This window comes from Lepisosteus platostomus, chromosome 2, assembly GCF_059453375.1.
Source record: "Lepisosteus platostomus isolate fLepPlt1 chromosome 2, fLepPlt1.hap1, whole genome shotgun sequence".
NCBI lineage: Eukaryota > Metazoa > Chordata > Actinopteri > Semionotiformes > Lepisosteidae > Lepisosteus > Lepisosteus platostomus.
The window spans coordinates 3,266,091-3,292,977 of NC_142612.1; the positions used below are offsets into that span (position 1 = coordinate 3,266,091).

Here is a 26,887-nt window from a genome sequence, read left to right on the forward strand (position 1 = left end):
TTAAACACAGATTTGTCTTCGCTTTCCGGTAAAGCGAAATAATAAAGCCAACGGAGAAGGGGGGACACATAAAAGAAGACAGGAGATATTTATTTATTTACAGCACTTTACAGAGAAACACAGACATGTTCACTATGCCTCTGCACAGGGTATTTACAAGAATTTCTAGTTTCAAGGGCCCCTCAAACTCCAGTGTCGGCAGAACCCATAAACAGAATGAACTTCTGCGGAGCAAAGAGAGGGCACCTGTTTCTTATAAAACAAAAGATTCAACTCAGGAAGGAGTTACTAATGAGTTCATTACTCCTTAAAAAAAGGGATATTAAGCAAATTGGAACCTTCCAAACAATGTACTACTAAACATGTGGAAGATTTTCTTTAACATGGTGAAGATCATAAATAGGAAATCAGTATTAATATCATTGGTATAATCAATACCACAAGAATACAGTCCCTTACCTAAAACCTACAGTTGGTCTTTTCAGTGCTCAGATTATTTACAGTGTAAGTGTTCTTTTCTGATCAACTTAAGTGCAACTCTGTTATTAATTACAGTACATCAATCTGTTATTGCCCTGTTTCTCATTGTGGTATCTTCTAGATTTTTTGTCTTTCTCTCTTTACTACTGAAATTTCTGAATATTATTTGAATAATGAGACCTAAAGTCTCAAACACTTGAATGAGCAAAGGTGAAGACATGTTTTTGTGTTTTTGTACATATTACAGTAAAACACAAAGGAAAACTCAATGGAAATCATCTGAAACTCTGGTTTCTCTGAGTTAATTTAGAAAATGTCTTCCCACACAGAAACTTGCACAATATGTTTGGGGTTTCTAAACTGAACCAGCATTAAAAAACCACACTCTATACCCTGAGTGACCTATTTTCAAGACTAAGAAGCATGATTTTAAAGATCATTTACATCACCTTGCAAAATACTGATGGTATACTCTACATTGTTGAAATCAGCTAAATGCATCCACGTCCACACTTTAGTTGTTGCACTAGCAAGCTCACATTTTCTCCCATAATACCCTTTAAAGGAATAGTTTCCATTAGCTGAATTTCCCCTTTTCAGTTTCTCACTGGTTTTGTCTTATTATGGTGTTCTGTGTGGTTCTCTTCTTGGGGATTTTTGGCACATATCTTTATTTTAATTACTGATTTCCTATCCTTTTTCAAAAGGGCAAAAAACATGCATTATAAGGACCTTCAAGTATTTCCCTGTAAAAGTCCAACTTCAATTAAAAGGGGAACTGCAGTAACAATTTCTCAGACTAGTTATTAAATTTTGGAAACTATATAAATTCATTGACAGTATAAAATTTCGAATTAAGCACACAATTGTGAACTTTGTGAAAGAACTAAGAGTTGACTCAAACTTGCACTCGACTTCCCATGTATTGCAAAGTGATGCAGCCCTTCCTGCTCACTAATCACTGTAATGACTAAAGCCGATGTCACACTACAGGACTCGACACGACTTCTGGTCGGAGAGCGTGTCAGATTTAACGACTGCAGTTGCTGAATCTCGCTGCCTTTGCTGTCCTAGAGGGCGTCAAACCACACGACTAGGAATCGCAGGGGGTGACTCATTACACGACTCCCTCACGACTTTTCATTGGGGTTCCAAATCTCGTATTGTGCCGCGAAAGAACGGCGAGGTCGCCTCATTTTGGCAGCAGACTGACTTGGAGCAATAAGAGGAGGAGCACCGCACGCGAGCCAACACACAACAAACACGAAATATCGAACAGACATCTGTGCGGGCTCCAGAGTTCAACCAGCCTCTCCTCCATCTGCACGGTCCAAAACACGCGCTTTCCTTCCTTCCTTGCAGCTGCACTGTACTTCCGGCTGAGCGCTCACTGGCTGTTGACTGTCACAGACACAAGAGCCCCCTCCCACGACTCGCGACCCGCTACAAGAAAATCAAACCAGCTTGATATTATCGTAGCGGGTCGCGGAGAGTCCTAGGGGCTGTTAAGAGCGCTATGACTGAGTCGCTGGGGGGTGTCACGCTACACAACCGACGGTCACGGGCGCGAGCTGCAACTCTCTGCAACTAGCTGTGATTTTCTTGCGATGATGTAAATGAAGGCTACGGATGACAATCCTAGGAAACGTCGTGTAGTGTGCCCGCATAATGTAATGTGATGTAGAGTACGAGCGAATAAGTACAGGTTGTGCAGCACCCTGTTTGATGTAACACGGTCACTTCAGAAACAAGTCTGTGATCCTAAAGGTTTAACAGTATGGTCTTCTCTGTACAGGATGGGCTGTGCTTCACTGGCATGTGGTACCGTACCTGCTTCCAAAATCTTGCAAACGGGGAAAATGATATGTTGGAGCTACCACCTTTCCATCTTATGGCCCCCTGTTTCTGCTTTAAATACCTAATAGATTCAGGAAAGTCTGAATAATTCTTGACGTCCTCTAACTCGATCAGAATGGCCTGCACAGTCCCCTCGATCAGGGCACTGTGCATGCCAGATTGCTGCTCGAAGTACACGTTGCTGTCTGTGTCCCCAAAGGTGGTGGATGTGTAAATGATAATGAGTCTTCTGCTCTTCTTTATGTTCTCGGTAACATCTACCACAGCTGTTAAAAAATAAAAACAAAGGCACGTACGTAGATTAGATCTAAAAATTTGATTTGATATTTGGTTTTTTTTTAAATTGGTTTAGCATCACTGATTATCTTTTTGTAGAAATGTTTTTGACATCACTACTTAGGGCTACGAACCCTACAACCGCACGAGGGGAAAATGTGGAAGTATAGTACAGTATGTGTCTTGCCCAACACATCCACCTTCCTATCTCACTCTAGGATAAGTCCCTTTGCCTGCTGGAGCCAGAGCCACGCCTGTTTTCAAATGTTATTTTCTGATGATTTTAGCACTATAGTGGTAAAACTCCCTCCCTCTCACGCACGTTATCATTCTTCACAATTCAAGAAGGAACCGCAGTCTCATCGTTTTACCTTTGAAACTTTTCTGCCATAACACTCGGTTCTTTCCATGTGCTAGACTGGGTACCAGCACAATGGGAAACTTTCATTTCGGCTTTCAACGGCAACAGCAGCTCAAAGCAGGGAGAAACACTTCAGCAAGATCAGAAGCAAAAGGACTTTGCAGAATCGGATAACTCTCTTTTTAGAAAAAGCAATAAAAAAGCCTACCTTCACCAGGCAAACCATCCCTTCCAAATATGAAGAGTTTATATCCACATTGTCTCTCCAGAACATGGGGCAGAGCTTGCAGAGTAAATGTTTCTGCACTGGTGGAGGTAGTCGAGTTGTAGAGTTTTGGGTAGATGATGTAAGCATCATAAACCTTTCCATCAGAGTCTAGACAAAACAAAGAGCATCAGATTTCAGGCATCAGCTTTGATCGCAGGTATGAAGTGTATCCTAATCGAGCAGTACACCGGCTACACAACAACTGTCATTAGACCTGATTGAATTACAGAATCGTGATATAACCAACCACTGGGCCATTTCTCTATGAGTATATTTACAAATGTGCAAATCAAGACTCTGACAGACTCAGAATTTGTTACCCTCAGGCCTTGATGTCAGTCATTCATTTCACCCTCCGACTGGAGGAATCGCTTCAATCAATTTCGGAAACTGTTCACTTTCGGCTCAGCGCACAGGTAAAAGCCCGTCAGCTACACGACTGGGGGAAACGAGCGCCGCGCACGCCTTGGTCGGCGCCGCTTGCGAACCACATGAGAAACGGAGAACCGCCTCAAGGCCCGTGTGTGAGCTCCACGGCGTCTTGCAGAAGAGCTGCCCCGCAGTGGGGCGTGAGGCGGGAGTGTCTCGGAAGCGCATATTTGCAGACAGCGCCCTCTAGCCAAGCCCGCAGACTGGCCCCGGGAAGGGGGTTCAGCGCTGGAATCGCAGTGGGTCGCTTCACCTGAACGCTCCCATATTCACTACGAGCCCCGATACATTCACGCCAATCCAGAGCTTGAGGCGGCTCTCGCATACGACGCTGCGAGTTGTAAGGGACCGAGCAAACCGAGAATGTACTGTTCCTGCACGGTCGGTCAGTCAGTCAGTTGAGCTTTGCCACCGTGTGAATCCTGGTCACTCTACAGCAAAGACATGACCAGGCTTGCGCTGACAGGCTGCACACACGTACTGCATGCATACACACACAAACACACACACACACACACACTCACACACACACTCACACACACACACTCACACACACACACTCACACACACACACACACACACACTCACACACACACACACACACACACACGTCTTCGCAGTCTGAACCACTCGGGAGACACCTTTCCGTCACTCGCCCTGTTGGGCACCAATGAGATAAGGCGTGCCTGTACCTGTTTGTCTGTAAAGATGATGAAAGGATCCTCTAAACCAGAGAACGATGTCCATCTTGAAGATCTTGTAGGTAACGACAATAATTACAAGGACAAAAGTAAGCGCGGTGAGTGTACATCCAATGCGCACGATTAAGCTGAGATCTACAAATAAAAAAAAGACAAAAAATGTGTTCAGTTTGACCATCAGTTAAAGGTCTGCGCTTCTTAAAAGGTCGTTCTCAAGGGTCCAGTTAATATTTTTTTTGTCAGGAAGGTGACGTTCAGATGTTCAGAAAGTTTTCATTTAGCAGAGAGTTATAAATAACATGATTCCCCTAAACATAAATATGTCTTTCATTAGGAAGCAGACATTTTACATTGCAAAGGAACAAGTAATAGGTTTATTCCATGCTGAAAAAAAAAGAAGAAAGAGAACACAACGTTTCGGCCGTGGAGCCTTCTTCAGGTGTGAGAGAGACAGGGCAGTAGGCAAAGGTAAAGTAGCGGGAGAACAAAGGTTGGGAGGGAGGAGGAGTGAGAGGCGGGAGCAGGGGACAGAAAGAGAGGCCAATCAAGAGGTGTGAAATGAAACTTCCAATGAATGGAGAAAATTTAAAAGAACAATAGGCTTGGAGAGATCTTTAATCTTCACAGCCCTGACGTGTTCTTCAAAGACGGTTTTCCGAACTCTTTCTGATCTTTCTGATGTATGAGTTCGGAAAACCGTCTTTGAAGAACACGTCAGGGCTGTGAAGATTAAAGATCTCTCCAAGCCTATTGTTTCTCATTTCACCTCTGACGGCCACAACCACTCTAATCTCTCCGTCTGTGTTCTCAAAGACGGTTTTCCGAACTCATACATCAGAAAGACCACCGAAACTAAAATTATTCTGCAGCTAGGATCACACATTCTCCCTTCCCTTAACGACAGACTACTGTTCTTTTAAATTTTCTCCATTCATTGGAAGTTTCATTTCACACCTCTCTGCACCCATTCTGACTTCACACCTCTTGATTGGCCTCTCTTTCTGTCCCCTGCTCCCGCCTCTCACTCCTCCTCCCTCCCAACCTTTGTTCTCCCGCTACTTTACCTTTGCCTACTGCCCTGTCTCTCTCACACCTGAAGAAGGCTCCACGGCCGAAACGTTGTGTTCTCTTTCTTCTCTTTCAGCATGGAATAAACCTATTACTTGATCCTTTGCAGCCTACGCATGCTGACGCAGCTACCCACCTGAACTACTGACATTTTACATTGGTGTTTACAAGACATACTGTAGGTCATGTAAGATTGACCATACCTTTAAATACTACATTACTAAATACTAAACAAATACTAAAAAAACACGGGTCTACTTTTAATCTAGTAACATTGCTTCTTCCTTTTACTGTGTAAATCCCCTGAACTAAAACATTAGAAATCCGAAAAAGCGATGCAAGCGCGCCACCTACTGTTCAGGAAAGATTATTAAATTAGCGGAGACTTCAGTCTATCCTGGTGTCCTTGCCCAAAAATCAGAATACGGTTTTCTCAAACTGAATCTTGTTCTAGTACAATTATATTAACCTATCAGATAATTTAGTAATTATATACTGGAGGGTGTTATTAAACGGAACTAATAATAACGTTAATTTAATAAAATAAAATGCAAGGTTAAATGAGTATGGTGAAGAAGCTCTCTCCAGTTACATGCGCTGTTTTTTCTGGACATTGAGAGATAAAGTCCTGATGTAGTTCAAGCAGGGAGCTGCGTCAGCATGCGTAGGCTGCAAAGGAACAAGTAAGGTTTATTCCCTGCTGGAGAGAGAAGAAATTCGGGAGAAGCATCTCGACAACCGGTCTTTACCATGAGGCTGTAAAACGAAGGAAGCCGCCGCAGATCCTTTCGCGCTCACGACGTAACAGGTGAAGTTTCTGTTCAGATCCTCTTCCTTCACCTCGGAGAACGTCAGGGGGGTCTGGATGAGGGCGCCGCCCTTCACCTGCGTTTCACTGCAAAAACCGCAGAGACGGAGTTCGGGTCACCTCTCCGGTTCGAAGAACCCCAAAAAAGAGTTCGTAGTGAAACTTGAATGCACTCATCCCTCTCTGTACGAACGTGGCTGGTTCCAACATTTCGGTTTCGCAAGGATCATTCAGTGTAAAAGCGACACTAAACTACCACCGAAACATCAAAGTCTCAGTTTAATCTCAAGCATTCCTAACTGGAAGCAAACAAGTTGGGTTTCGGTACTTTTCTGATGTTTTTCAATGGTCTGCCATCCATAATGGCAAAGTATATGTTTTCAACAGGTCGAATTGACCAATACTTGTTTTTTTATGCATGCTGTTGTGTTTAAATGCATTACGAAGCATCAACTAGAGAATTAAGGTCTCCACGATCCCCTTAGTACACAAAAACCTCACATACGACAGGAGCCAATTGAAATTCTAAACTATACGATTATTAGGTCACTTAAAAGTACTGTGCACTCAAAAACAGAATACCCCCCCCCCCCCAAAAAAAAAAACTAAAGAAACCGCCTAGCTGTCTGGTGGACACAGTGTGCATTCGTAGCAATCTCAACAAACCATCCCACTGTATTAAGTAAATATTTGTGAAACAACATTATTTTTGACAAATTATGCATGCTATATATATATAATATATTGCATATAATATAGTTATATAATTCTGCTCCATGGCTAGTAAAATACCCCTTCAATTCCTGTAAAGACAGGTCAGACAACAGAAGCCGAGAGGAGCGAAAATAAAAACGGAAGAACACACTACACGCTCGTGTTAGCGTCTAACACAAAACGGCGACGAGCCGTAGTGTACAGTACATGGTTTGTATCGCTCATTTTAGCGCGTACTCGCGAGTCAACTGTGCGTTTAAAGACCAGGGAGGGTGCTGCTTTAAGGCATGTGTTGTCTGACGCAGTTCGTGACCTTTTGTTTTGACTACTTTTAGACTTGCGGTCGCCTCCTCAAACGGGCCACCTCGGTCGCTCCTGCGGCGCTGAAAGATCGATCTCATTTCAGCACCAGGTGGCAGAAAATTACAGAGTTCAGCTCTGAAGCGCACGAATAGTACGGGCTTTACAAGGTGTGGATGCTGCACACTGGTGGTGGTGGAGGGGATCCCCATTACCTGTAAAGCGCTTTGAGTGGAGTGTCCAGAAAAGCGCTATATAAGTGTAAGCAATTATTATTATTATTATTATTATTATTATTATTATTTGAAAGAGGCACAAGGTGTATGAATCAAGTGCCATGCTCCTTTTGTTGTTGTCGTTGCGTGTTAACATTCACCGGTCCGCGGGAACACTGAATGAAAAGCCGCCACTCAACTCTCGTCAGATCTTTTCAGAAACAGACGGTACACACTTCTGCCGTCCTTGAAAGACGCGAGCCGAGCTGTCTTCGGGAATCAGACTTTGGTCGTCTATCCACAGCACGTCGGCGGTGTGCTTCCCCTTTCCTCCCAGGAACACCGTGCAGTTCGTGCTGAAGGCGGACCCTGCAAGACCGCGGCGAACGCGTTTTTGCACATGCAGCGATAAAAGAAGATAACACACCAAAGTGATCACATTGTACCCCCCCAATAACACCTTCTTTTGTAGCAGCTCTTGTGCAATTAGGTTCCCCGTATTTGTCAGCAGGTTTAATCTCTTTTCGGTTTTGAATATCACTCGAGTAGTCCCATACAGAACCAAGTCACACTTGCGTCTGACGTTATTATGGATCAGAAAAGTGCCCTCATTTCAAAATGATATGGGGGGAGCCCCAATGTATAACTTGTAACAGTTATAACATTTTATTTAAGGGTTTTTTGTAACATCTGGCCTTTCTTCAGTAGACTGAGTAATGTCATATGCGCAGTTTCATTACGGCAGCACCGGGTGCTGCTTCAGCCAGCACCTTCATTGTTATATCGATCCTGTTGATGAACGATGCACAGTAAGAACTGTCCGCGATGGTGGACAGGAGTTCAGGCTTACAAAATACTACACAATACTTACCCACAGCAACTCCAACCGTGTTATTTATAGGATAAGTCACTTTCGGTCGCAAATGCCACTCCTCTGTAAATAAATAAGGCAGAGATTAAATGGCAGATCTAGAGGCCTCAGAGAAAGGAGATATGATCTACGCTATGTTTTAAAATGTGTTAAACACCAGCATGCTTACCGATTATATCGGGGTCTATAGTTCTTGATGCTGTGTATGTCGTCCCATTCAAGCTAAATGTTATTCGGCAGGTGTAGTTGCCTTTGTCTGCTGAAGAGACGTTTTGTATGAAAAGCTTATTGCTGTCGTACGTGTATTTGTCTCCTTCCACGAGGTGTACACAATCCTGCAAGGGAAAGAAAGGTTATGCTGTCTCAGTGACTTGTTTGAGATTGGTACCAATAGACTCAGGGCTGTTTGTCTACAATGTTCCTACAGTCTGTCCACTTCCCTGTGAGGTTTTGACAGCACTTTTACAGTATGTAGTGTTTCTATAGTTACTTTGTTCTGCAGAGTTTCTTAAGTTGACACTTTTTTTGTAGGGTTTCTATAGTCTACAATGTTCTGTAGATTTTCTACAGGCTTCACACCGGTCTGTAGAGTTTCTACAGTGGGGGGAATCACAGCCAGAGATGTGTACACACTGTTCCACCTGTGACAGTGGAAGGAATCTTCCCCCGTTCACCACGAGGGGGCGCCTAACACCCCCGAGGCGGCCCTCTAAACTGTCGCGTGAGGATGTCTCTCATCAGCACCACCTGAGTTTCTAATTAAGAGCCCCTCTATTGCATTCTCACGCGACTCCCATTCCTTAGACCCACGCCATTGACTCCACAGCTGTGGTGCACTTTCATCTCTAAAAAAATAATTTTTTTCTCAGTTTTTCTCTCAAGCCTTATTGCTCGTGCTAGCTCACCTCGGTAAAGAACCATAAGTTTTGAGCGACTACACACCTCTACCTCCTCTCTAGATATCGATCCTCTAGCCTGTGACAAGGCAGTCCGAAGCCCCACACTGTTACAAAATAACATCAGCATCTTAACACGTATGAGCATGTTTTTGTCTTAAAATGTATAACTTAAGAAACCTCAGTAGCACTCTTCATAATGCTGTGTTTCGTAAAACTTGGTTGCTCCCCAGCGCAACATTAAAGGATGAAGATATTAATTAATTGCCCCCTTAAGGATAATACTCTCTCTTCAAAACAGACAGGCACAGGAAATAAACCCAGAAAGTTAACACTTTCACAAGACTTTCAGAATGTGTCAAACTTGCATAAGATTCCTTCACAGGAGACAATAGAATGAAACGAAGACCCGCCTTGAACAAATGTTATTCTGGTTACAGCTACAAAGGTTATATTTGTGTTCTTGGACCCTTCTGATAAGAATCTGGGAGCATTCTCTTGTGCCAGAGTACTTTGACAAAACATAGCAGGGGAGATGTCTGCATCTTAAAGGCCTATTCTCACCATCTCAGGTGGAGTAAACCCAAAGAAACTCTCCTCCTCCTTTTCTCTTTAGTTTTTAAGAGGACTGTCTTCTCGATGCATCGGTTTTTGAAAGCATGAGTGTTGTCCGCCCGGAAGAATGGCATTATACGGTATTTCATTGCTAGGATCTGTGATCTTATCAACTTTTGTCTGATTCTCTTTTTTTTTTCTCCTTTCCCCGCAAGGTTTCCTGGTCCCAGTCAGATAGTGGCATCACTCAGGCTTGAGCCCGTGATAGGACGTCCTGGGAGCTCGGCCAGTTGCTTCGCTGGGCAAGTATCTCTGCTGGCTGATTTCCTGGCACCAGCAAACGGCTGTCTGAGCTGCGATCTCTCTTGCAGCAGCAGTTTCCTGTGACCCTCGGTACTGCACCGCTACAGTGGTTATCATCCCGTTGTTCCTCAAGACTGCCATTTAAACCAGCTTCTCCCCTCAGTCCCTGCTCCCAGCCTGTGTGGTCCTGAGCCTCGCTTGCTCCAGAGTTTGGCTGTCATGTTTTTCTCCTGGTTGTTTGTGTTGGTGTTTCCCAGACTCTGAGCTGTGCCTAGATAGGGTCGACAATACATCTGCCACAGGATCCCCCACCCAGGCATCACAGCATGAACATGTAGGAATGTGAAGGATAAGAGTTGGCAGTCCTGGACACAAGCACAATATACTGTAGCCAGCAGCTCCATCACCCTGCAGCTCCCAGCTCCCCGCTGGCCGCCCACTGGAGCTCAGCAGTGTGAGCCTGGTCAGCACCTGGATAAGAGACTCCTAGCTAAGGTTGCTGCTGGAAGAGGTGTTAGAGGGACCAGACGGGGGAGCCCACCTTGCAGTCTGTGTGGGTCCTAATGCCCCAGTATAGTGACGGGGGCACCGTACTGTAAAAAGACACCATCCTTCGGATGAAATGTAAAACTGAGATCCTGACTCTGTGTGGTCATTAAGAATACCAGGGCGTTTCTCGAAAAGAGTAGGGGTGTTACTGTTTGGCATCCTTGCCAAAAGTTCCCATTGGCCTTTACCAATCACATCTATCTCTGATCTGGCTTCATCACTCTGTTCTCTTCCCCACTGAGAGCTGGTGTGTGGGGAGTATACTGGCGCACTCTGGGCTACACACTGTGTGATGGGTGGGGGTGGAGGGGATCCCCTTTACCTGTAAAGCGCTTTGAGTGGAGTGTCCAGAAAAGCGCTATATAAGTGAAAGGAATTATTATTAATATACTTGAATACACTCTTGCACTTTCATTCTGGATTATTAATGCTAATGAAAATGTATTACATTTAATGCAATGTAGCCTTTAAGCTGTTCAACAGTTTATCAAGGTGTGTTGTAACCTGCAAGCACCACTCAATTTCTCTATATTCCAAAAGTGATGTAAAATTGTAACCTTGTGTAATTTCAGGATTTCTCTTTAATGGGTGTTTCTTTGACTTTCTCATTCATTACAAACCTGTAAAGCAAGATTAAGCAGAGCACTTACCTTATACCACAAAAACTCATAGTCTGTCTCTTCGTTCATAAAGATATTTGTTTCAGGACAGCTAAGAACCCCGTTTGCTAATGCAGAGAGCTTCTGCCCAGACTTGGCGATATTATTGCAGTCACCTTTCTTTGTTTCATTTACTATCAGAAATGTAGCTTGTTTTTTGCACCATTCAGGGGTTCTGAGAAAACAAACAGATACGTTATTGATTAGGACAGATACACACTAACTGTACAGGTAATGTCCAGCCAGGCAAGATGCACATCATTTCAATACCACAAGAGTGCAAGAAGAGGCAGCACTAGAAAGACATCTATCACAATGAGTGGCTTTGAACAGGAAAAGTCTTGCCAGTTTGCAAATCCCCGTTAACTGTAATGTAGAATCTCAAGCATTACAACCCCCTCACCTCCAGCCCTAAGTGTACAATACAGTATATGGTTTATTATTATTATGAAATGATGCATGTATATAGCACTGCTCTGTATTCACATATAGAAGGTATTGTAAACACAAGTTTACCTGAGAATGCACACGTAGTGGCCTGTGTCTGCTAGAACAGAAGGCAGAAACCAGAGTCGAATTCCCTGTGCTCGGATTCTGCCCCCCTCCCCAGAGAACTCCTGCCGGGTCTCATTTTTATACCATGAGATAGTATACGTAGTGTTGTGGCCATTGGCCAGATGCTGTAAGGAACATTTCAGCATCACAGGCTCTTCCTTCAAGCTGTAGTACCTCTCAAAGTCCACGAAATAATCAGTGCAGTTCTCTGTGCAGAGAGAAATACAGCTGGAGTGAGTCAGCAAGCATACAGCTGGGAGTGTAATATTTACAGTAGATTGCAGGACTCTCGTCCTCAGGGGACAGTGGAGTTACATGACTGATCCCACAGGCAGCAGCCCCAGCTATAACGTTATTCAATTTACTCAGACAAAACAAACAACAGCAACAACAACAACAACAACAACAACAACAACAGTGCTGTCAGCATAACCATTGATGGTTAACGGACTAAAGCGATATTACCTGGATATTTGATGTAGCATGCTTGTGTCTTTGGAATCTGACCACATGAAGGAATGCTTGTTTTATTTACTGTCGATTTTTTTAAAAAATCAGACTTTAGAAAATAAACAGCTGGTCACGAAAGTTCTAGTTGGGGTCAGCTAGTGACTTGCAGAGGAGCACCATGATACTGAACAAGCAGTGGAGGTGCATTGGAATCTGGAATTCAGAATAAAAAGGCATTTTGTACCTACCTTCACTTATGAAAGGGTGGACATACAAGCATGAGGCAAGCAGGGCGAACAGCAACAGAAGACCCATAACTGAACCTGCCAACAATACAGGAGAATTACAACAGAGCCGGACTGAGTGGGACAGCAGATCAGAGGAGCCAGAAGGGCAGATGTTCGCTCTGCCTAGCTCTGAATGAGAGGAATACTTGAATGGCGCGACACTAGATGCTTTTGCAGTTTGTGGGTGGATCTCTCACAGACAGTGGTGAACAACTGTCATAAAAAAGGCAGTTTCCAAAGGGGAGCTGTAAATAGTACGAAGAGGCAATGCCATCTTATCCCTTTGGCACAGACAGCTACAGCCTACTGTAGAGACAGCAGCTCTATCCGTGCAAAAGGGATAAGATGGCAGAGTGAGCATGCTGAGTGAATCTTCTCTTCAGAAGATGTTGTGAGTGGTCTCTGAAACAGCTCACGACTGGGATATCGGTGTGAACTGGGCTTTGTTGTTCGGGGAGTAAACTGCCCAGGACAATTGGATTCCAGCCTGTATTAATCAGCACACCAGAAAACATCGACATACAGTAAGTAGGGTTTACACGCACATATCCCACAATCAACAAGAATCCAATTCAGTTCTCAATACTGTATTCATCCCCGGGAAGAACAGTTTAAGAAAACTACCTACTGTATGATTTACTAATTAACTACCAAAACTCTTATTAGAATTATTATAATTTCTGCCAGATTAAATGGAAAAAAAGAATCAGTCAGTAAGTAAATTAATAACTGGATAACCTTAGTTGATGGAAGTTAGTTGAGCAGACTTTTTTCACTACAGCTCCGACACGTGATTTCTGGGCTCCACTGTTATTGCGTTTACATACACAATATACAGTATACATATTTTTTTTAATGATATAGTACCGATTGAGCGATGTTGTTGAATGTTGTTTTGTATTATGGTGTTGTACTGATGTTGTGTTGTGTTGTATTATGGCTGTATATGTTACAATACATGTTTATGAGCTGCTGATGTGCAGAACAAGTTCTCTTTGGCAATGAAAGGTCAATTCAATTCTATTCCATTCAATTTGATCCGTATTTAATTTGTATTTTGTGTCCACAAAGCTCTCTGAAAAAGAATAAGGAATACATCTGAATATTTTGTTACGGTATATTCGTCATGTTCTTGTGTTGTATATGTTATACTATATGTTCATGAGCTGTTGACGTGCAAGACAAATTCTCTTTGGAAAATTAAGGCTAATTCAATTCCATTCAATTTGAGGTGTAATTCTCATTTTACGTCCAGGAAGTCCTCTGTGAAAGAATGAGGAATACATCGGAACATGCTGCTCTGTTCATCGGAAGCTTTGCCGTTCCCTGGTTGAAATGCAGAAGACGGCTCCAGTGGGGTGTGTCTGGCCTGGGGTACACCATGTCAGCGTGCGACACACTGAGGTCTTTCCATCTCTCATCAGCCAGTTCCTGCCATCACAACACCAAGAAAAAAACCTGCCACAGCTCTAGAGCACAGAGCTAAGAAACAACATCCACTGTACCTTCCGAGCTCCCAAGGGCTATAAAAAGCCTCATGTGTCTTGTTCGATCTCAGAAGAAGTATCAACGTTCACGCTCCTGTCCGAGGTGACTGCCGGCCAGCTGCTCCCGAATGGGGTCACGGAGTTACCCAAGAAAATCCGATCTGGAACGAGCCACTGCAAGGAACGCTGCCACCCCGGCCTCACGGAGCTCTGACACACTGAGCCGGCAGGACTCCCCCGCAGGGCCGAGCAAAGTCCAGGGACAGTCTCTCACATGTACAGTAAATCACAGATACCCCCGAGAGAGAGAGGCCTCCACTGCAAGACTGCGACTGCACGCCTCTCTCCCACTTCGGCTTCAAGCCAAAGACTAAAATAAGAAGTATGGAAATGCGTAGCATTTACCAGTGACAAAAAGAATGAGGCCACTTCAGATATCAGGTTTCAGCTCAACACCTTAATCACAGTTATTAAAAAAGTAGGCTGGAAGTGTCATCTCTGGGTTGTTTGTTGGAACGCTGTCTTTAAAGCCTTTCAATATTCTCGTGTGAATTGAATTGTTACAGATTTCCAGTCAACTATTAAAATCTATAAGTATCCCTGAAATCTGCGTATTTTTAGACATGAACTTAAAACTGTAACCAAGCTCTATTATTAGTTCAGTTAAGGGCTGAATTAATCAATCTCAAGAACAGATGGAAAAAGACACCAAAACATTTTTGAGTTTTTATTTTAAGTTTATAAAGAGTCTCTTAACCACTTTTAGCGCAGGATTAACCTCAGGCACAGTTCTCTGATGACACCTCTTCACTCATAGCTGACAATAACCCGGTTATCGATGCCACTGGCAAAATTTATCCCAAACAAAGTCATTGGCCTCTCCCCCCTTCCAGCCATTTTCCATCAGTGGATTATTTCATCAACCAAATTCATCAATCAAGCTCCTGAGGCCCCTTCCATACCCAGGAAACAGGTCTGTCCTCACTCTAGGACAAGTTCAGGTGCTCCAATCTCTCTGCAGCAGAGACAATATTGTCATCAAACCAGCAGACAAAGGTGGTGCTGTTGTGGTGTAGGAAAAAGACCTATATATCAACGAAGCCTCCAGACAACTTCCTAACATTTATTACTAACGAACCCCCTATAGTCCTCTTCCACAGGATCCTACTACTAACTACCAAAAGGAAGTGGTATCCACCATCTCTCTTCTCCTCAGCAATAAGGAATTTACGCATCTCATCATTGAACATCCTCAGGTATCTTAATTTGACCTCCTTCCGAAAAATCTACAAATCCGACACCCCAAGACACCCTGTCGTCTCAGTATGCAGCCGTCCCTTCACTCACATATCAGCCTTTCTCAAAAACGATAAGAAACCACTGGTCAAAGGGCTTCCTTCATTCCCCACAATTATTCTTGCAGCCCTCAAGCACATGCCGGCCAAACACACAGTTTCCTGACCTCCCCATCATCTCATATCGCTGACCACTTAATCTGCACAACCGTCTTGCTCACAGATCCCCTGACCGCCCTCAAGGCCCCTCTGGACAGTTCTGTGTCACCCAGAGGACATCGTGTATTTCCAGCGACCTCATGTTTCTGCACCTCATGCTGAAAATGCCTGGCCACTCACATTGGTGAGACAGGAAGGAGACTAGCAGACCGTTTCAGGGAACATGTCAGGGCTGCGAGGATCCAAGTTCTCTCCAAACCCATAGGTCCCCATTTCTCCTCTAATGGCCACCATCTTTCTGATATCTCCGGGTCTCACAGGGGTTTCGGGACTCCTATTGCAGAAGGACATCCAAAACCGAAACCGTCCTTAAACTTGGATCACATCTTCCCCTTCCTCTCAACGACAGACTAATCTCCTTCTAAATCCTCTCCATTCATTTCCAGATTTAGCCCTTTCACACCCTCTTCCAATTCCCCCTTAGTTTGGACACTCATTCTCACCTGCTACACACCCAATCTCTACTGCTCCCTGCCCATTCTTGCTTCCTGTTTTGTTCTCCTATGCCTTATTTCTGTGCAACTTTCCCTCTCTCCTCCACACTTGAAGGAGGCTCTACAGAGGAAATGCTGTGTTACTTTCCCCTTGCTTCAGCATTGGATGAACCTTCCTACCCCTTCCTTGCAGCCCATGAAGGTTGATGCAGCTCCCAACTTAAGTCTGTTAAAATGCATTATGTTAATACAAGTCTCACAAAACCTCTTGCAAGACTTATCAACCTCTAACATCAGATTAGTTCACCACAAGTCAAGAGGAGTGAGTGTGTTTGCCTGTATGAATGTATTCAATAGCCACAAAGCCAAAAAAAAAGCTGCTTCTTGGGTTCACTGTTCACTCCCATATACAACCACAAAATTTCTCTTGCATTCAGGCAGCTCTGAGACCAACACATTTATTTAAGCCCTTTCTTGGTCAGGTCAGTCTACTTGTTACTGTTATTGCAAATATTGATATTGTATTGATGCCTTCTTATTTAATGTTTTCAGTCTTGGGGTGATAATATGCGTGCTCACATACTGTACAATCCATATATGCCTGTAAGTATGAACCAGGTATCATCAGGCAGATATGCCATTTGTGTTTTTACAAAAGACAAAGGATTGTACTCTACAAGGATAAGAACATAATAACAGTTACAAATGGGAATTATGCCCGTTGGCCCTAATAGCCTACTTGGTCTTTAGTAGCCAGTTGACCCCATGGTCTCTCATTGAAAGATGCCAGGGTAACGGCTTCAACCACACGGCTGGGCAGCTTGTTCCACTGTTCCACTCCCACAACGATCTGGGCCACGAAGAGCTTCCTGTTCTCAGTTTTAAATACACTTCCTCGAAGTTTCCACTGGTGCGTTCTGAAGAAGTCCATGGGCTTGATTTTGTCAAAATCTTTGAGGATTTTGAACGTTTGATTCCGAATTTTTGTTTAGGTTTTATTTTATTCTGTGTCGCTGTCTTTAGTGGGTATGTACAGAAATGGCATTGTCTACAGATGTTGTGAGGTGCAACATATTTCATACACTCAATTGTGATGTAAGCTATTTTTATGAACATGTGTTATACAGTAGGTAATTATGTATTATTATTTATTATTAGTGAAAGGTAGTCCTGAGTGATTAGCTTGCACTAGCTGTAATCAGGGTTTTTTTGAATACTGAAAAAAGCATAATGCAATAACTCATTATGGAAAAATATATAGAAATTACTAAGAAGATTGGACGTGTTGTTCTTGACAAAAATGTAACAATGAGTAACAATGAAAAGCTAACTTTACTCAGAAGAGATGCCAGAGATGAGCGAAGCTAAACTTAGACATGTGGGAGCCCCACAGGGAGGCTGCAGTACATACAATACGCAGGAAGGTAAATATTTACTTTTGTTAATATTTGTGTGCCAGGAAAGGATCAGGATGTCCTCCGTTTATGTACTCACGAACGATGTGCAACATATTCTGCTAACAGGCAGTGTGCTGGTGCAAACCAGTGGACATCGTGCTATACTTGGTACTAATATATCACAAGACACCATCATCGTCTGTATACTAGTTGTTGCTGACCAACTGGAGATACTGACTGCAAATGGCTTCTGTTTATGCCCACAGACCCTGAAAAGATCACTGCGAACACAGTGATTGGTTGGAACACAGCTCCGAAATCACCTCTTCTCTGTTTTTTTTTTAAATTGCTGAGGTAGCTACTGCAAATTCTGGCAGCGACTAAAGGTTTAAAGAAACAGATGCAGACAGGAGATCATCCTCATTCTGCCTGAAAGTTTTTTTTAAACTACTTTTTCAAGAAATTATCAACTCATCCATGATTGCCTAACTTATTTTGGTATTATAATAGCACGGATTTCTTACATTATTTTTATGCTTTCCTGTTACAGTCTATGACACACAATGTTTCCTGTCAGAAAATTGTTTTACTATTAGAATCAACCACAACAAGCGTGGGTCAGCCTTGGCTTAAATCACTGATTCACTGTGTGCCTCATTAATCACTTTTCATTTCACAGTCTTGGCAGAGCCAAGATCCCCTGACAACTCTCAGGGGGTGGTTTTATAATCTTTAATACTCACAGCTCTGTGTCAATGTACGTTTTGGGTCCCAAGTTATTTTTTAATACAAACTGCGAAATTAAAAATGTCAAAGTTCAGTTTTACTTTGTGCAGGTGTTTTAGATGATAGAAAACAGGAGGGGGAACTACCTGATTAAAGGCTTAAATGAAATCAGTGTGATACAACATTCCTGAGCCCCCACTGCTGCACAATACTCCCACAGAGAGATTTGGCAGTGGAATATTTTGGAATCTTACTGTCTATTTACTGGAATCAGCGTCACAAAGATAAGCTTTTTGCGGCTCCTTACATTTCTAGACAGCCACAAAGAAATCTGAATCAACATCCAGCACATTAAAAGCTTGCGTAAAAATCAGGAAGCTAACCAATGGCCTTTCAAAGTGAATACTTGGAAATTTGAGCAATGTACAATGTTGGTATCACAATTTGATTACTCTGCATTTGTTGAACTTAAACTTTACACCTGAGACGTTAGGTTCCTGATGCATGACACCACTGCCTCACAGAACCCGACACAGCAACTCCTGGGCAATTGTCCCAGAACGGCAACAATAAAATGAAGCAACTGGATAAAATTGGAAAAGCAAGAGGAAGCACTTTTCATCCCATTCTGAAAATCCCAGGAAACCGGAAAACAAAGCTGGGAGTGAAATCCTCATCCTGAACCCTTATACTGTAAATGTTGATTAGTCTGTGGACAGAATAATACAGCGGGTTCACTCTCTTGAATTATATTCCTGTGTAATACTAAGATTTTGGCTGGATATTAATGGGAAGTGTTTTGTTGCCAAACTTGGTCTGTGCAAGTACTGTACTCACTGATTCCCTGAACTCTTGCAATGATAGTGATCAAGAACAGATGACTTTCACATAGAAACCTTGCTTCCTGTACATTGTCATCCCTTTTGGTGTTTTATCTTTGTATCTTAAACACCAAGTACCAGTATAATTGGTGTTCATATTCCTTTCTGTACTTTTATCTGGTTAGATTTAAAATGCGTTTTAGAAGCAAAGGCAACACTAATCTTACAGTATGTATCCAATGTTTCGAGATCTATACGAACAAAACATCTCAATGTGCACGTTAGATGCACTTTAGAGCACTGAAATTTGTGGACAAAGTCTGTGGTTGGGTTTTGGAAAAACAGATTACAAATGATTCTCAGGCTGTCTAACCCAACTCAACCCCTGTATCTGATTAAAACAGCCCCCACACCTTTTAATATCTGGAAACTTAAAAAACATAAAGCGTTCACATGGAACTAATAGACCTCACTGTGTTCAGCAAGGGGAAATCATGAACTATTAAAATAACTATTGGTTATAACACAGCAGCCCGGGCTAGCTCCCAAGAACAACTCTGCCTGGGACTGACTGGACTGACAACAGAACATTCATTTCCCACGATTCAGGACTCAAATATATTTTAAAACCCTTCCTGAATGCAATTGATTGCAATCCTGTAATAGCCAAGATCTCACACAATTACATCAGGGCACAGTATATTCTTTAAGTGTCAAAGCTCTTTTACAAACGTACAGTATGGCTTCAACGATAGCAGCATTATGGAACAGTATGAGCTTAGGGTGGACAAAATAATACAACAGCTTCACCCTCTTGAATTATTTTCCTGTGTAACACTAAGGTTTTAATGTTAGGACAGTATTCTTGTTTTATTTTGCATTAGGTAATCTATGCGGCAGGACCTACCCAAGCAAAACAAATATTGATTCCTGGAGAGTAATTAAAAACGTTCTGTTCTCCACAGCTTGTTCAACATTGGCTGAAGTTTCCCTGCAGCCAATTGAGATAGTCTGTGTAGATGCACCCCAAGTTAATAGCCCTGCATAGTAATCCACAGTTCAAAATAGAGTGAGAAACCAAAGAACCGACACAGTATGTAACACCGATGCCAAGACTTGTCCTTAAAGAGCACAAATGCATAGTAGAAAAAAGGAAACAGTTTATACCATAGATCATTCAAAGATAGTACTTACAAAAAAACACATTCTGACTCAAGCCACCCTCTGAACCAGTGAGTTATTTAAAAAAAAAACAAGAGAAAAATCCAACCCTGAAGTGTGATCTTCAGATTCACAGCTGGGCATCCAGAGCTCTGAAAGGAAATACAACGTAGATACAAAAGACGTTTCCTGTTTATACTTCAGCATCAGCATTTGACAAGCTGCCCCAGGCTTCCTAACCTCATTACATTCCACTGCTTTTATTGACCAAGAACCGCAAAAACCTCAACTTATCAGGGTTAATCCAGCAGATGAACAAGAAACACATATGCAAAGGTGGGAGAGGGTTTCAGTGTGAAATTTCATACCCACTTTAGACGCAGGATCTATGAATGCGAGCCAAGCCAAACGCAGGTATTGGCTCTGGAAGAAGTGGCAATTCTCTCGGCGCAGTTCCAGGGCACTGACATGACAGTGTGGAGAAACGCATGTGCAGCACATGTATGCATGAGCTCACGGGTTCGAAACACAGTTTCGTCTTCAAGTCTGGCGTGCAGCTGGGGGTGGGGGACTTAGGGGAAGAAAAAAACCCCACGGCATCTACACTTGCCCTTGAAGTCACACGTTGAGTCAAAACAGCTACCAGCAGCCTCACCTCAGGGATGAGCTGAGTCCCTCAGAGCCCGCTGCCTGAGGTGGATGGTTATTTCTCCTTCTGCACGGGGAAAACCTTTGCTCTTTGAATTATTTGGTGCAAAGGCTAGGTTCTTTCTGACATTATTTAGAAGTGCAGGAGTTAATAAAACATTCTCTTTTGTGTAAAGTGTAATGGGAAAAAGCCCTCAAGCGGTCTCTCAGGTTTCAATCTAGTTTAAGGGATGGAGAATTACTCAGGATAATGTGATAATTAGTGATCTTTTCTACTGTATATGAAATGGTTTTAATATTCAAACTTGATTCAAACTATTTCAGTATAAATATTCAAACCCAAGAGTTTTCTTGTCTTCCTGATCAGCTCTTTGAGTACAAATGTGAGATGACCTTGAAACCCGAGGTCCACATTTTCTGAATATACTGTATTTAATTAAGCAGGCGTGTTAGTTCATCACTCTGCAGGAGCTGCCATGCATGCTTCCATCAGGTGGCAAACATGCTGCAGACAGTTAAGAGTCTCAACCTGTTGGAGAGTTAACGGGTTTGAATCACCGTGTTAATAGAACAATTTAGGTTAAAGCTGTCAAACCTTCGTAGTTGCCTTTAAACCTTGAGAACACTTCACACCATTTTAAAAGTTCTGTGTTTTGGGGGGAAAGATGTACGGTATTAATTGTTATGTCTGTTCACTTAAACATGGGCATCCGGAGCTTCTAGAGTGTCTGCACACAGTTTCTTCCCAGACTGCACACTAACTACTGATGCGCAGGCAAGAGGAGTCAAGGACAACAAGCACCAACGCCTGGAGGGGCTTCGGAGCTGTCAGATGGGCGAACTGCACCCTACTTACTGTGACACTGAGGATCTCCGCAAAAGTAAAGAGTCGCAAATTACAACTGTCAGGGATGCAAAGGGAGCAGAAGACTTTTCCATATCTTCGTCATTATTCCACAGTAAGATTCGCAGCAGGGGTAAAGACGATGCCTAAACTGCCTTTGCCAAGAGAATGTGGAGGGAGGACTGAAGGACAAAATGAGCAACCTTGCCCACTGTTATTCCAAACAGAAGTCAAACAATTTTCACCAGCAGAAGCAGCGAGATCTGTGTCCTTTAGTGCAACGTGCAACACAAGGAATGATGGGGAAATGGTGACTTTTTTTTCCCATCATGAGCCCGACCTAATAATGTCTCAGAGTGTCTGGTCTGTTTTCCCCTTTTCACATCATTCAGGTGACTTGGAGACGTAACATACTGTAGTACGAAAGAGTCTTTCTGGTGGAGTCCCACTGACATACTGTAGGTGTTCTTCTGGGCAGACAAAATAGGAAGTTTTACTTAATCAACGGAAGGATGATTAAGAAAACTGGGTAACCTTTAGAGATTCTGTAACAAAAGGGGATAAAGTAACAAAGAACCAAATTAGTCAGGAAGGTCTCTGATTAATCAGACGGCACCTCCTGTCTCATCTTTTTTTTTTTAACGATTTAAAACATTTCAGAACCGGATGGGTAAGACCGCTTTTACCCTGTCCTGATGATCAGACATCATACTCACAGAAAGAAAGCTATATGAGGTAGAGGGCACAGATCAACGGTGCCCAGTGTTGGGCAGTCCGTGTGTTGACACATTTCCTCGGCCTCTTCGAAGACAAAATGTAAGAACTTGTCCAACGGGTCACAATCAACTTGCTGAACTTGGCCATTAAGAGGTGAGTATGCAGATACTATGGCCTCACAGGACCAGGACTGAACACCTCCACTGTATGTTAATGGAAACACAGCGTGTCCTTTGTTAGTTCAAACCCAGGAAGCCATGAGCACTGACAGAATCTATCAGAGAAGCTGCACACAGACCAGGGGGATCTTCCTCGACTCCATCCCTGAGCAAGCTGCAGATCGCTAGGTGAATGACACTGCATGGCGATGGCCGACACAGACACATGCTGCCATCCAGCCTGTCCCATGAGCGCACGACAGCCTTACTTCCAGCGGTGCAGAACGCCCATTCACTCACGCTGGTGCCAGACTGGGACAGCAAGTTCTGGGAACGCTTGCTGTGTGAGAGGGGGCACTGTCCCGTGGAGATATTAAAGGATCATGCTTCAGCTGGAGCACACATTTCAAAATGTGGTAAACATGGCCAACAGCATGACCGAGGTTCGTGAGAAAAGACAACGTTTCACCAATATCCAGGGGACTGCGGTCCATATTGTTGTAAAAACAGTTCTCACACAGCCACTGCTTGTCTCCTGCTATTGCATATTTATCTGTCTCGCTTGCACACACCTGGGCTGTGGCACTATCACAGAATAGAAATCTGTGGGGCAGAACAAAGTTTGTAATAGTAGAAGATTTCATGTATTTAAAATCAACTCAAGGGTTATAATACGACGACAAATTATTAAAAAGGAACACACAAAATGAACACCAGCATGCAACAACTCATTTATTCCTTATTTAGTACACAGGCAATCTTATCTGAAGGTTTTGCGCTGCAGAATTCTGTCTCTTAGAGGTTGTTTTTTATTTTTGTCTTTTCCCGTCAGCCCTCTGCATGTTTCTGCTCGCTCGTTCTCCAACACATACTGTACGACACTGAGCTCAGCATTCCATTTTTCCTTTATGAATTGGCTACATTACTCTGCTCTCCTCCCCACTGATAGCTGATGTGTGGTGAGCGTTCTGGCGCACTATGGCTGCCGTCGCATCATCCAGGTGGGGCTGCACACTGGTGGTGGTGGAGGGGAGTCCCCATTACCTGTAAAGCGCTTTGAGTGGAGTGTCCAGAAAAGCGCTATATAAGTGTAAGCAATTATTATTATTATTATTTATTCTTTCGGAACAGCGCCCCGAAATGACCATAACTGTTATCTTCCATTTCAAGCATGAATTCCATTCCAGATTTCACAATTAAGGTCATTATCCTGCTGGAATTTACATTTCTGTCCCTCAAGTCTTCTAGCACTGCAAGCTAACCTGTGACTGAGAGAGTAAGCCTGCCACCAAGCAACCTACATCGTCAACACTGAGGCCCACACAACAACACATACTGTACTGCCGCTTTCTCAGTGGAAACAGAAATCTGTTCTGAAATCGTCTGACAGGAAAAAGATAGTCCAAAAAAATCCAAAGGTTTCTTTATTTTTTAACTATTTGGAGAAAAAATAAAAACATTTTACTTCGGATTTTGACTGGATAATGTTTTCTGCCAAAAGAAATTCATGTGGTCACTGTACGGCTTAATTGCTCACTTGAGCATTTCTTAACCACCATCTCTCGATTGTCGTGTCAAATCTCTTGCTGTAACTTAAGGAGGGTGTTTTTGGGGCTCCTCAAACTATTCCTCTTTCACCTTCTAGAGAGATCTTCTTGGCTCTTGGCTGAATAGTTCCTATTCTCCTGTGTTTGTTATAAATGGCCCTGTGCTGTTTTCTCAGTAAAACATACATGTCTTATTTCTTGTTTCTTTGTATCACTGCCATTTTGAGACTGTTGCTTTCCCCTTTGGTTTTAATAGTTTTCATGTATTTCCAGTTTGTTTTTCAGTCCTTTTTTTAATTATTTATTTTCTTATTGTGCAATAATCATCAACGTATGGTTTTCAGGCATGACAAATGTTAATGATTAGAAAATATGAAATAGCTTGTTCAGAATACTTTGCATTTGACACATGCCTGGTAACAACTTGTTGCAATTGTTTTATTGCAAAGCTGAATCTCATTTGTACAGTATGTCTGATTAGAACAAAACAGAAACTGCTTAAACCACTTTCACCAAATAATTCTTCAGTTTATCTTTTAATTTGTCAACTTTTTGCTCGGTCCCCAACTACACATTAGTCTGAGAACCTCACAGGAATAAGAAGGGAAGATACAGATTATGAGAACAAATAAACTAAATTTTATTTTTGGGGCCACTCTTCATTCACCTTTAAGTTTTTATAATGGCTAATAATCAAAAGTGAATATGTGAAAGTGAATCAGTCATAGTATACTGTATTATGTGCCTCTGGCACGCTGCAAGTAAATACAATTTTCATTAAATAGAGAAGTGCACACGTTTCCTTAGCATTCTTCAATAGGGTTAGTTTCACATGTATGGACTTATACAGCATGTACCCACCCCATGAATCATCACACCTGTGCTGCTTATGGTGAATCAGGTATGCTGTACTGTACCTTCTTGAAAAAAGAACTAAACATTTTTTTTTCTATCGAAATAAGCTTGGTAATGAAATTATAAACTGCACTGTTTCCAGGAAACACAAACATGCCAACCGCAACATGCCACAGCAGTTCTTCGTTAAACAATCCAGCCTATTTAGTTAAAAAACGTAAAACAACCAAATCGATGGTTACCTCTCGATTCTCCTCCCCCGGTCTTCCTTCAGACCTTCCCCTCGGCTGGCAAACTGCACCCCTCCTCATCTGCAAGCGACATTTCAGGATAAAAGAGGACGGATTGAAAAGCGTGTCGGCCCCCCCGTTTTCTGCCTCGACCAAGTAGTAGTAGTAGTAGTAGTAGTAGTAGTAGTAGTAGTAGTAGTAGTAGTAGTAGTAGTAGTATTATTAATAATAATAATAATAATAATAATAAGCGGACACAGTCTGTAAAAGCCCCCTCCTGTCCGGCACATTCCGCCTCCCTCCCCACCACCAGTACTGGTGCAACGCTCACAACTGGACCTGGAGGACTGGTATGAACCGATTCAAAACGGTCGCCAGTTCGCTTCAATCATCACCAGTATATTGTAAACTGCCTTGGCATTTTTGCGGTCATAACCTGGCCCCTCACTGGGTTTTGAAACGCGGTGACCTGGTTACCAGTAGATACCAGTTTAACCTTTTGGGTTTTTTGCATGAAACGCACTGCAAGATTCTTTTAAACGAATAAAATCGCATTTGAGCAAACTACGAGAACAGCTACTGTAGTTCCCTTAAAGTTGATCTTGACACAGGATAACTGCATTTAACTGGGAACGGTCTGATTCCACCAAGCGAGAAAATAATGATGCTCATGAGTTCATTTTTCACTACCCGAGACATTTTGTGACGGCAGATTTCTAAGGCAAGTCATAAAGAGACAAAATCACCAAGAAGTGTTAATCTTTCATCTGCGGGACTTGTGACAGATGATCGCGTTAACCCGCCTCGTCTCGAAGAGTCAAAAGGAAAACTTTGTTTAAAGTGAAATGTCTACTCTGTTTCCTCTTCATCCACGTTTTTCCAGTTTCGTACAAGAAGCCAGACTGCGATCCAAGGTGAAAGACTAATTCCTGACTCGGTACTCCTGTCCTGGACAGATTGCAATGGGTTTTTTTAAGAGCAGCCTAAAATTTGTTATCCCTCTGTAGCTACAGTAAATGTTACTTCGGTAGTATGTTGAACACGTGTGATACTAATCCAAACTGAAGAAGAAGAAGAAAAAACAGCTTCGATCCATGAAGTGTTAGTTCAGGGTCGCACTACAGGCTACAGTACACATAATAATATGAAGAATTAAATGAAAAAAATAAGTTTGACAGTAGTGTATGCGACACAGTAACGCAGAAGACCCGATATTAAAGTTTTCGATTCCAAATATCAAGCATATCAATGTAAGAGTTCATGTCTTTGCCGAAGAAGGAACAATTCGCCTCCGGGTCTTTTTAGTTTAAAACCATTGCTTAAAACTTTCCCACGGACACGTTCCCTGCCATTTCGCACAAACATTTGATCTACTGTAAAATAGAATTTAGCATAAAGGAGAAACTATAAAAAAGTCAGATGTACCTGCCTAACTAGACGTCTTTGCCTCGTTAGTTCCAGAGAGCAGCCGAGCCATAACTGTGACTGTTATGAGGATAAGTATTCCGCAATTTCCTTGACAAATATTGTGCAATTTGCAGGTTTACATAGTCAGGGAGACACTGTACGCATGCACCATGAAGTGCCCGGGGCCGTGTCTCTAATCGGATTTAGCTAGGAGCTAGTCAAAACCATGAATTTCCTGCTAGGGTTGCTTTTCAAGATTTAACAGGAGCCTGTTTTAAAACAAAAAAAAAAAGGTAAACCCTTTTTATAAGTGTAGATGTTCTGTGCTCTGTTCTTGTT

The 26,887-nt window shown here is 42.7% G+C and overlaps 1 protein-coding gene across 4 annotated transcripts; it reads right to left on the reverse strand.

Moving 5' to 3' along the window:
- Positions 1–63: 63 nt before the first annotated feature.
- Positions 64–26,713, reverse strand: LOC148675708 (interleukin-1 receptor type 1). 4 transcript variants are annotated; one of them, XM_088645829.1, is made up of 12 exons: positions 26,567–26,713; positions 25,154–25,222; positions 12,564–12,638; positions 11,827–12,073; positions 11,302–11,485; positions 8,518–8,683; positions 8,349–8,411; positions 7,714–7,846; positions 6,190–6,335; positions 4,364–4,507; positions 3,183–3,350; positions 64–2,603 (listed from the first exon to the last, which is right to left on the reverse strand). In XM_088645829.1, exons 3-12 carry the CDS (start codon positions 12,628–12,630, stop codon positions 2,242–2,244), a joined length of 1,680 nt encoding a protein of 559 aa, XP_088501955.1. In that variant the 5' UTR covers positions 12,631–12,638; positions 25,154–25,222; positions 26,567–26,713; the 3' UTR covers positions 64–2,241. The 4 variants fall into 4 exon arrangements, with proteins under 4 accessions (XP_088501955.1, XP_088501964.1, XP_088501972.1 ...); XM_088645838.1 differs by having other exon boundaries at positions 26,571–26,703; XM_088645846.1 differs by lacking the exons at positions 25,154–25,222; positions 26,567–26,713 and adding an exon at positions 20,176–21,096.
- Positions 26,714–26,887: the final 174 nt, after the last annotated feature.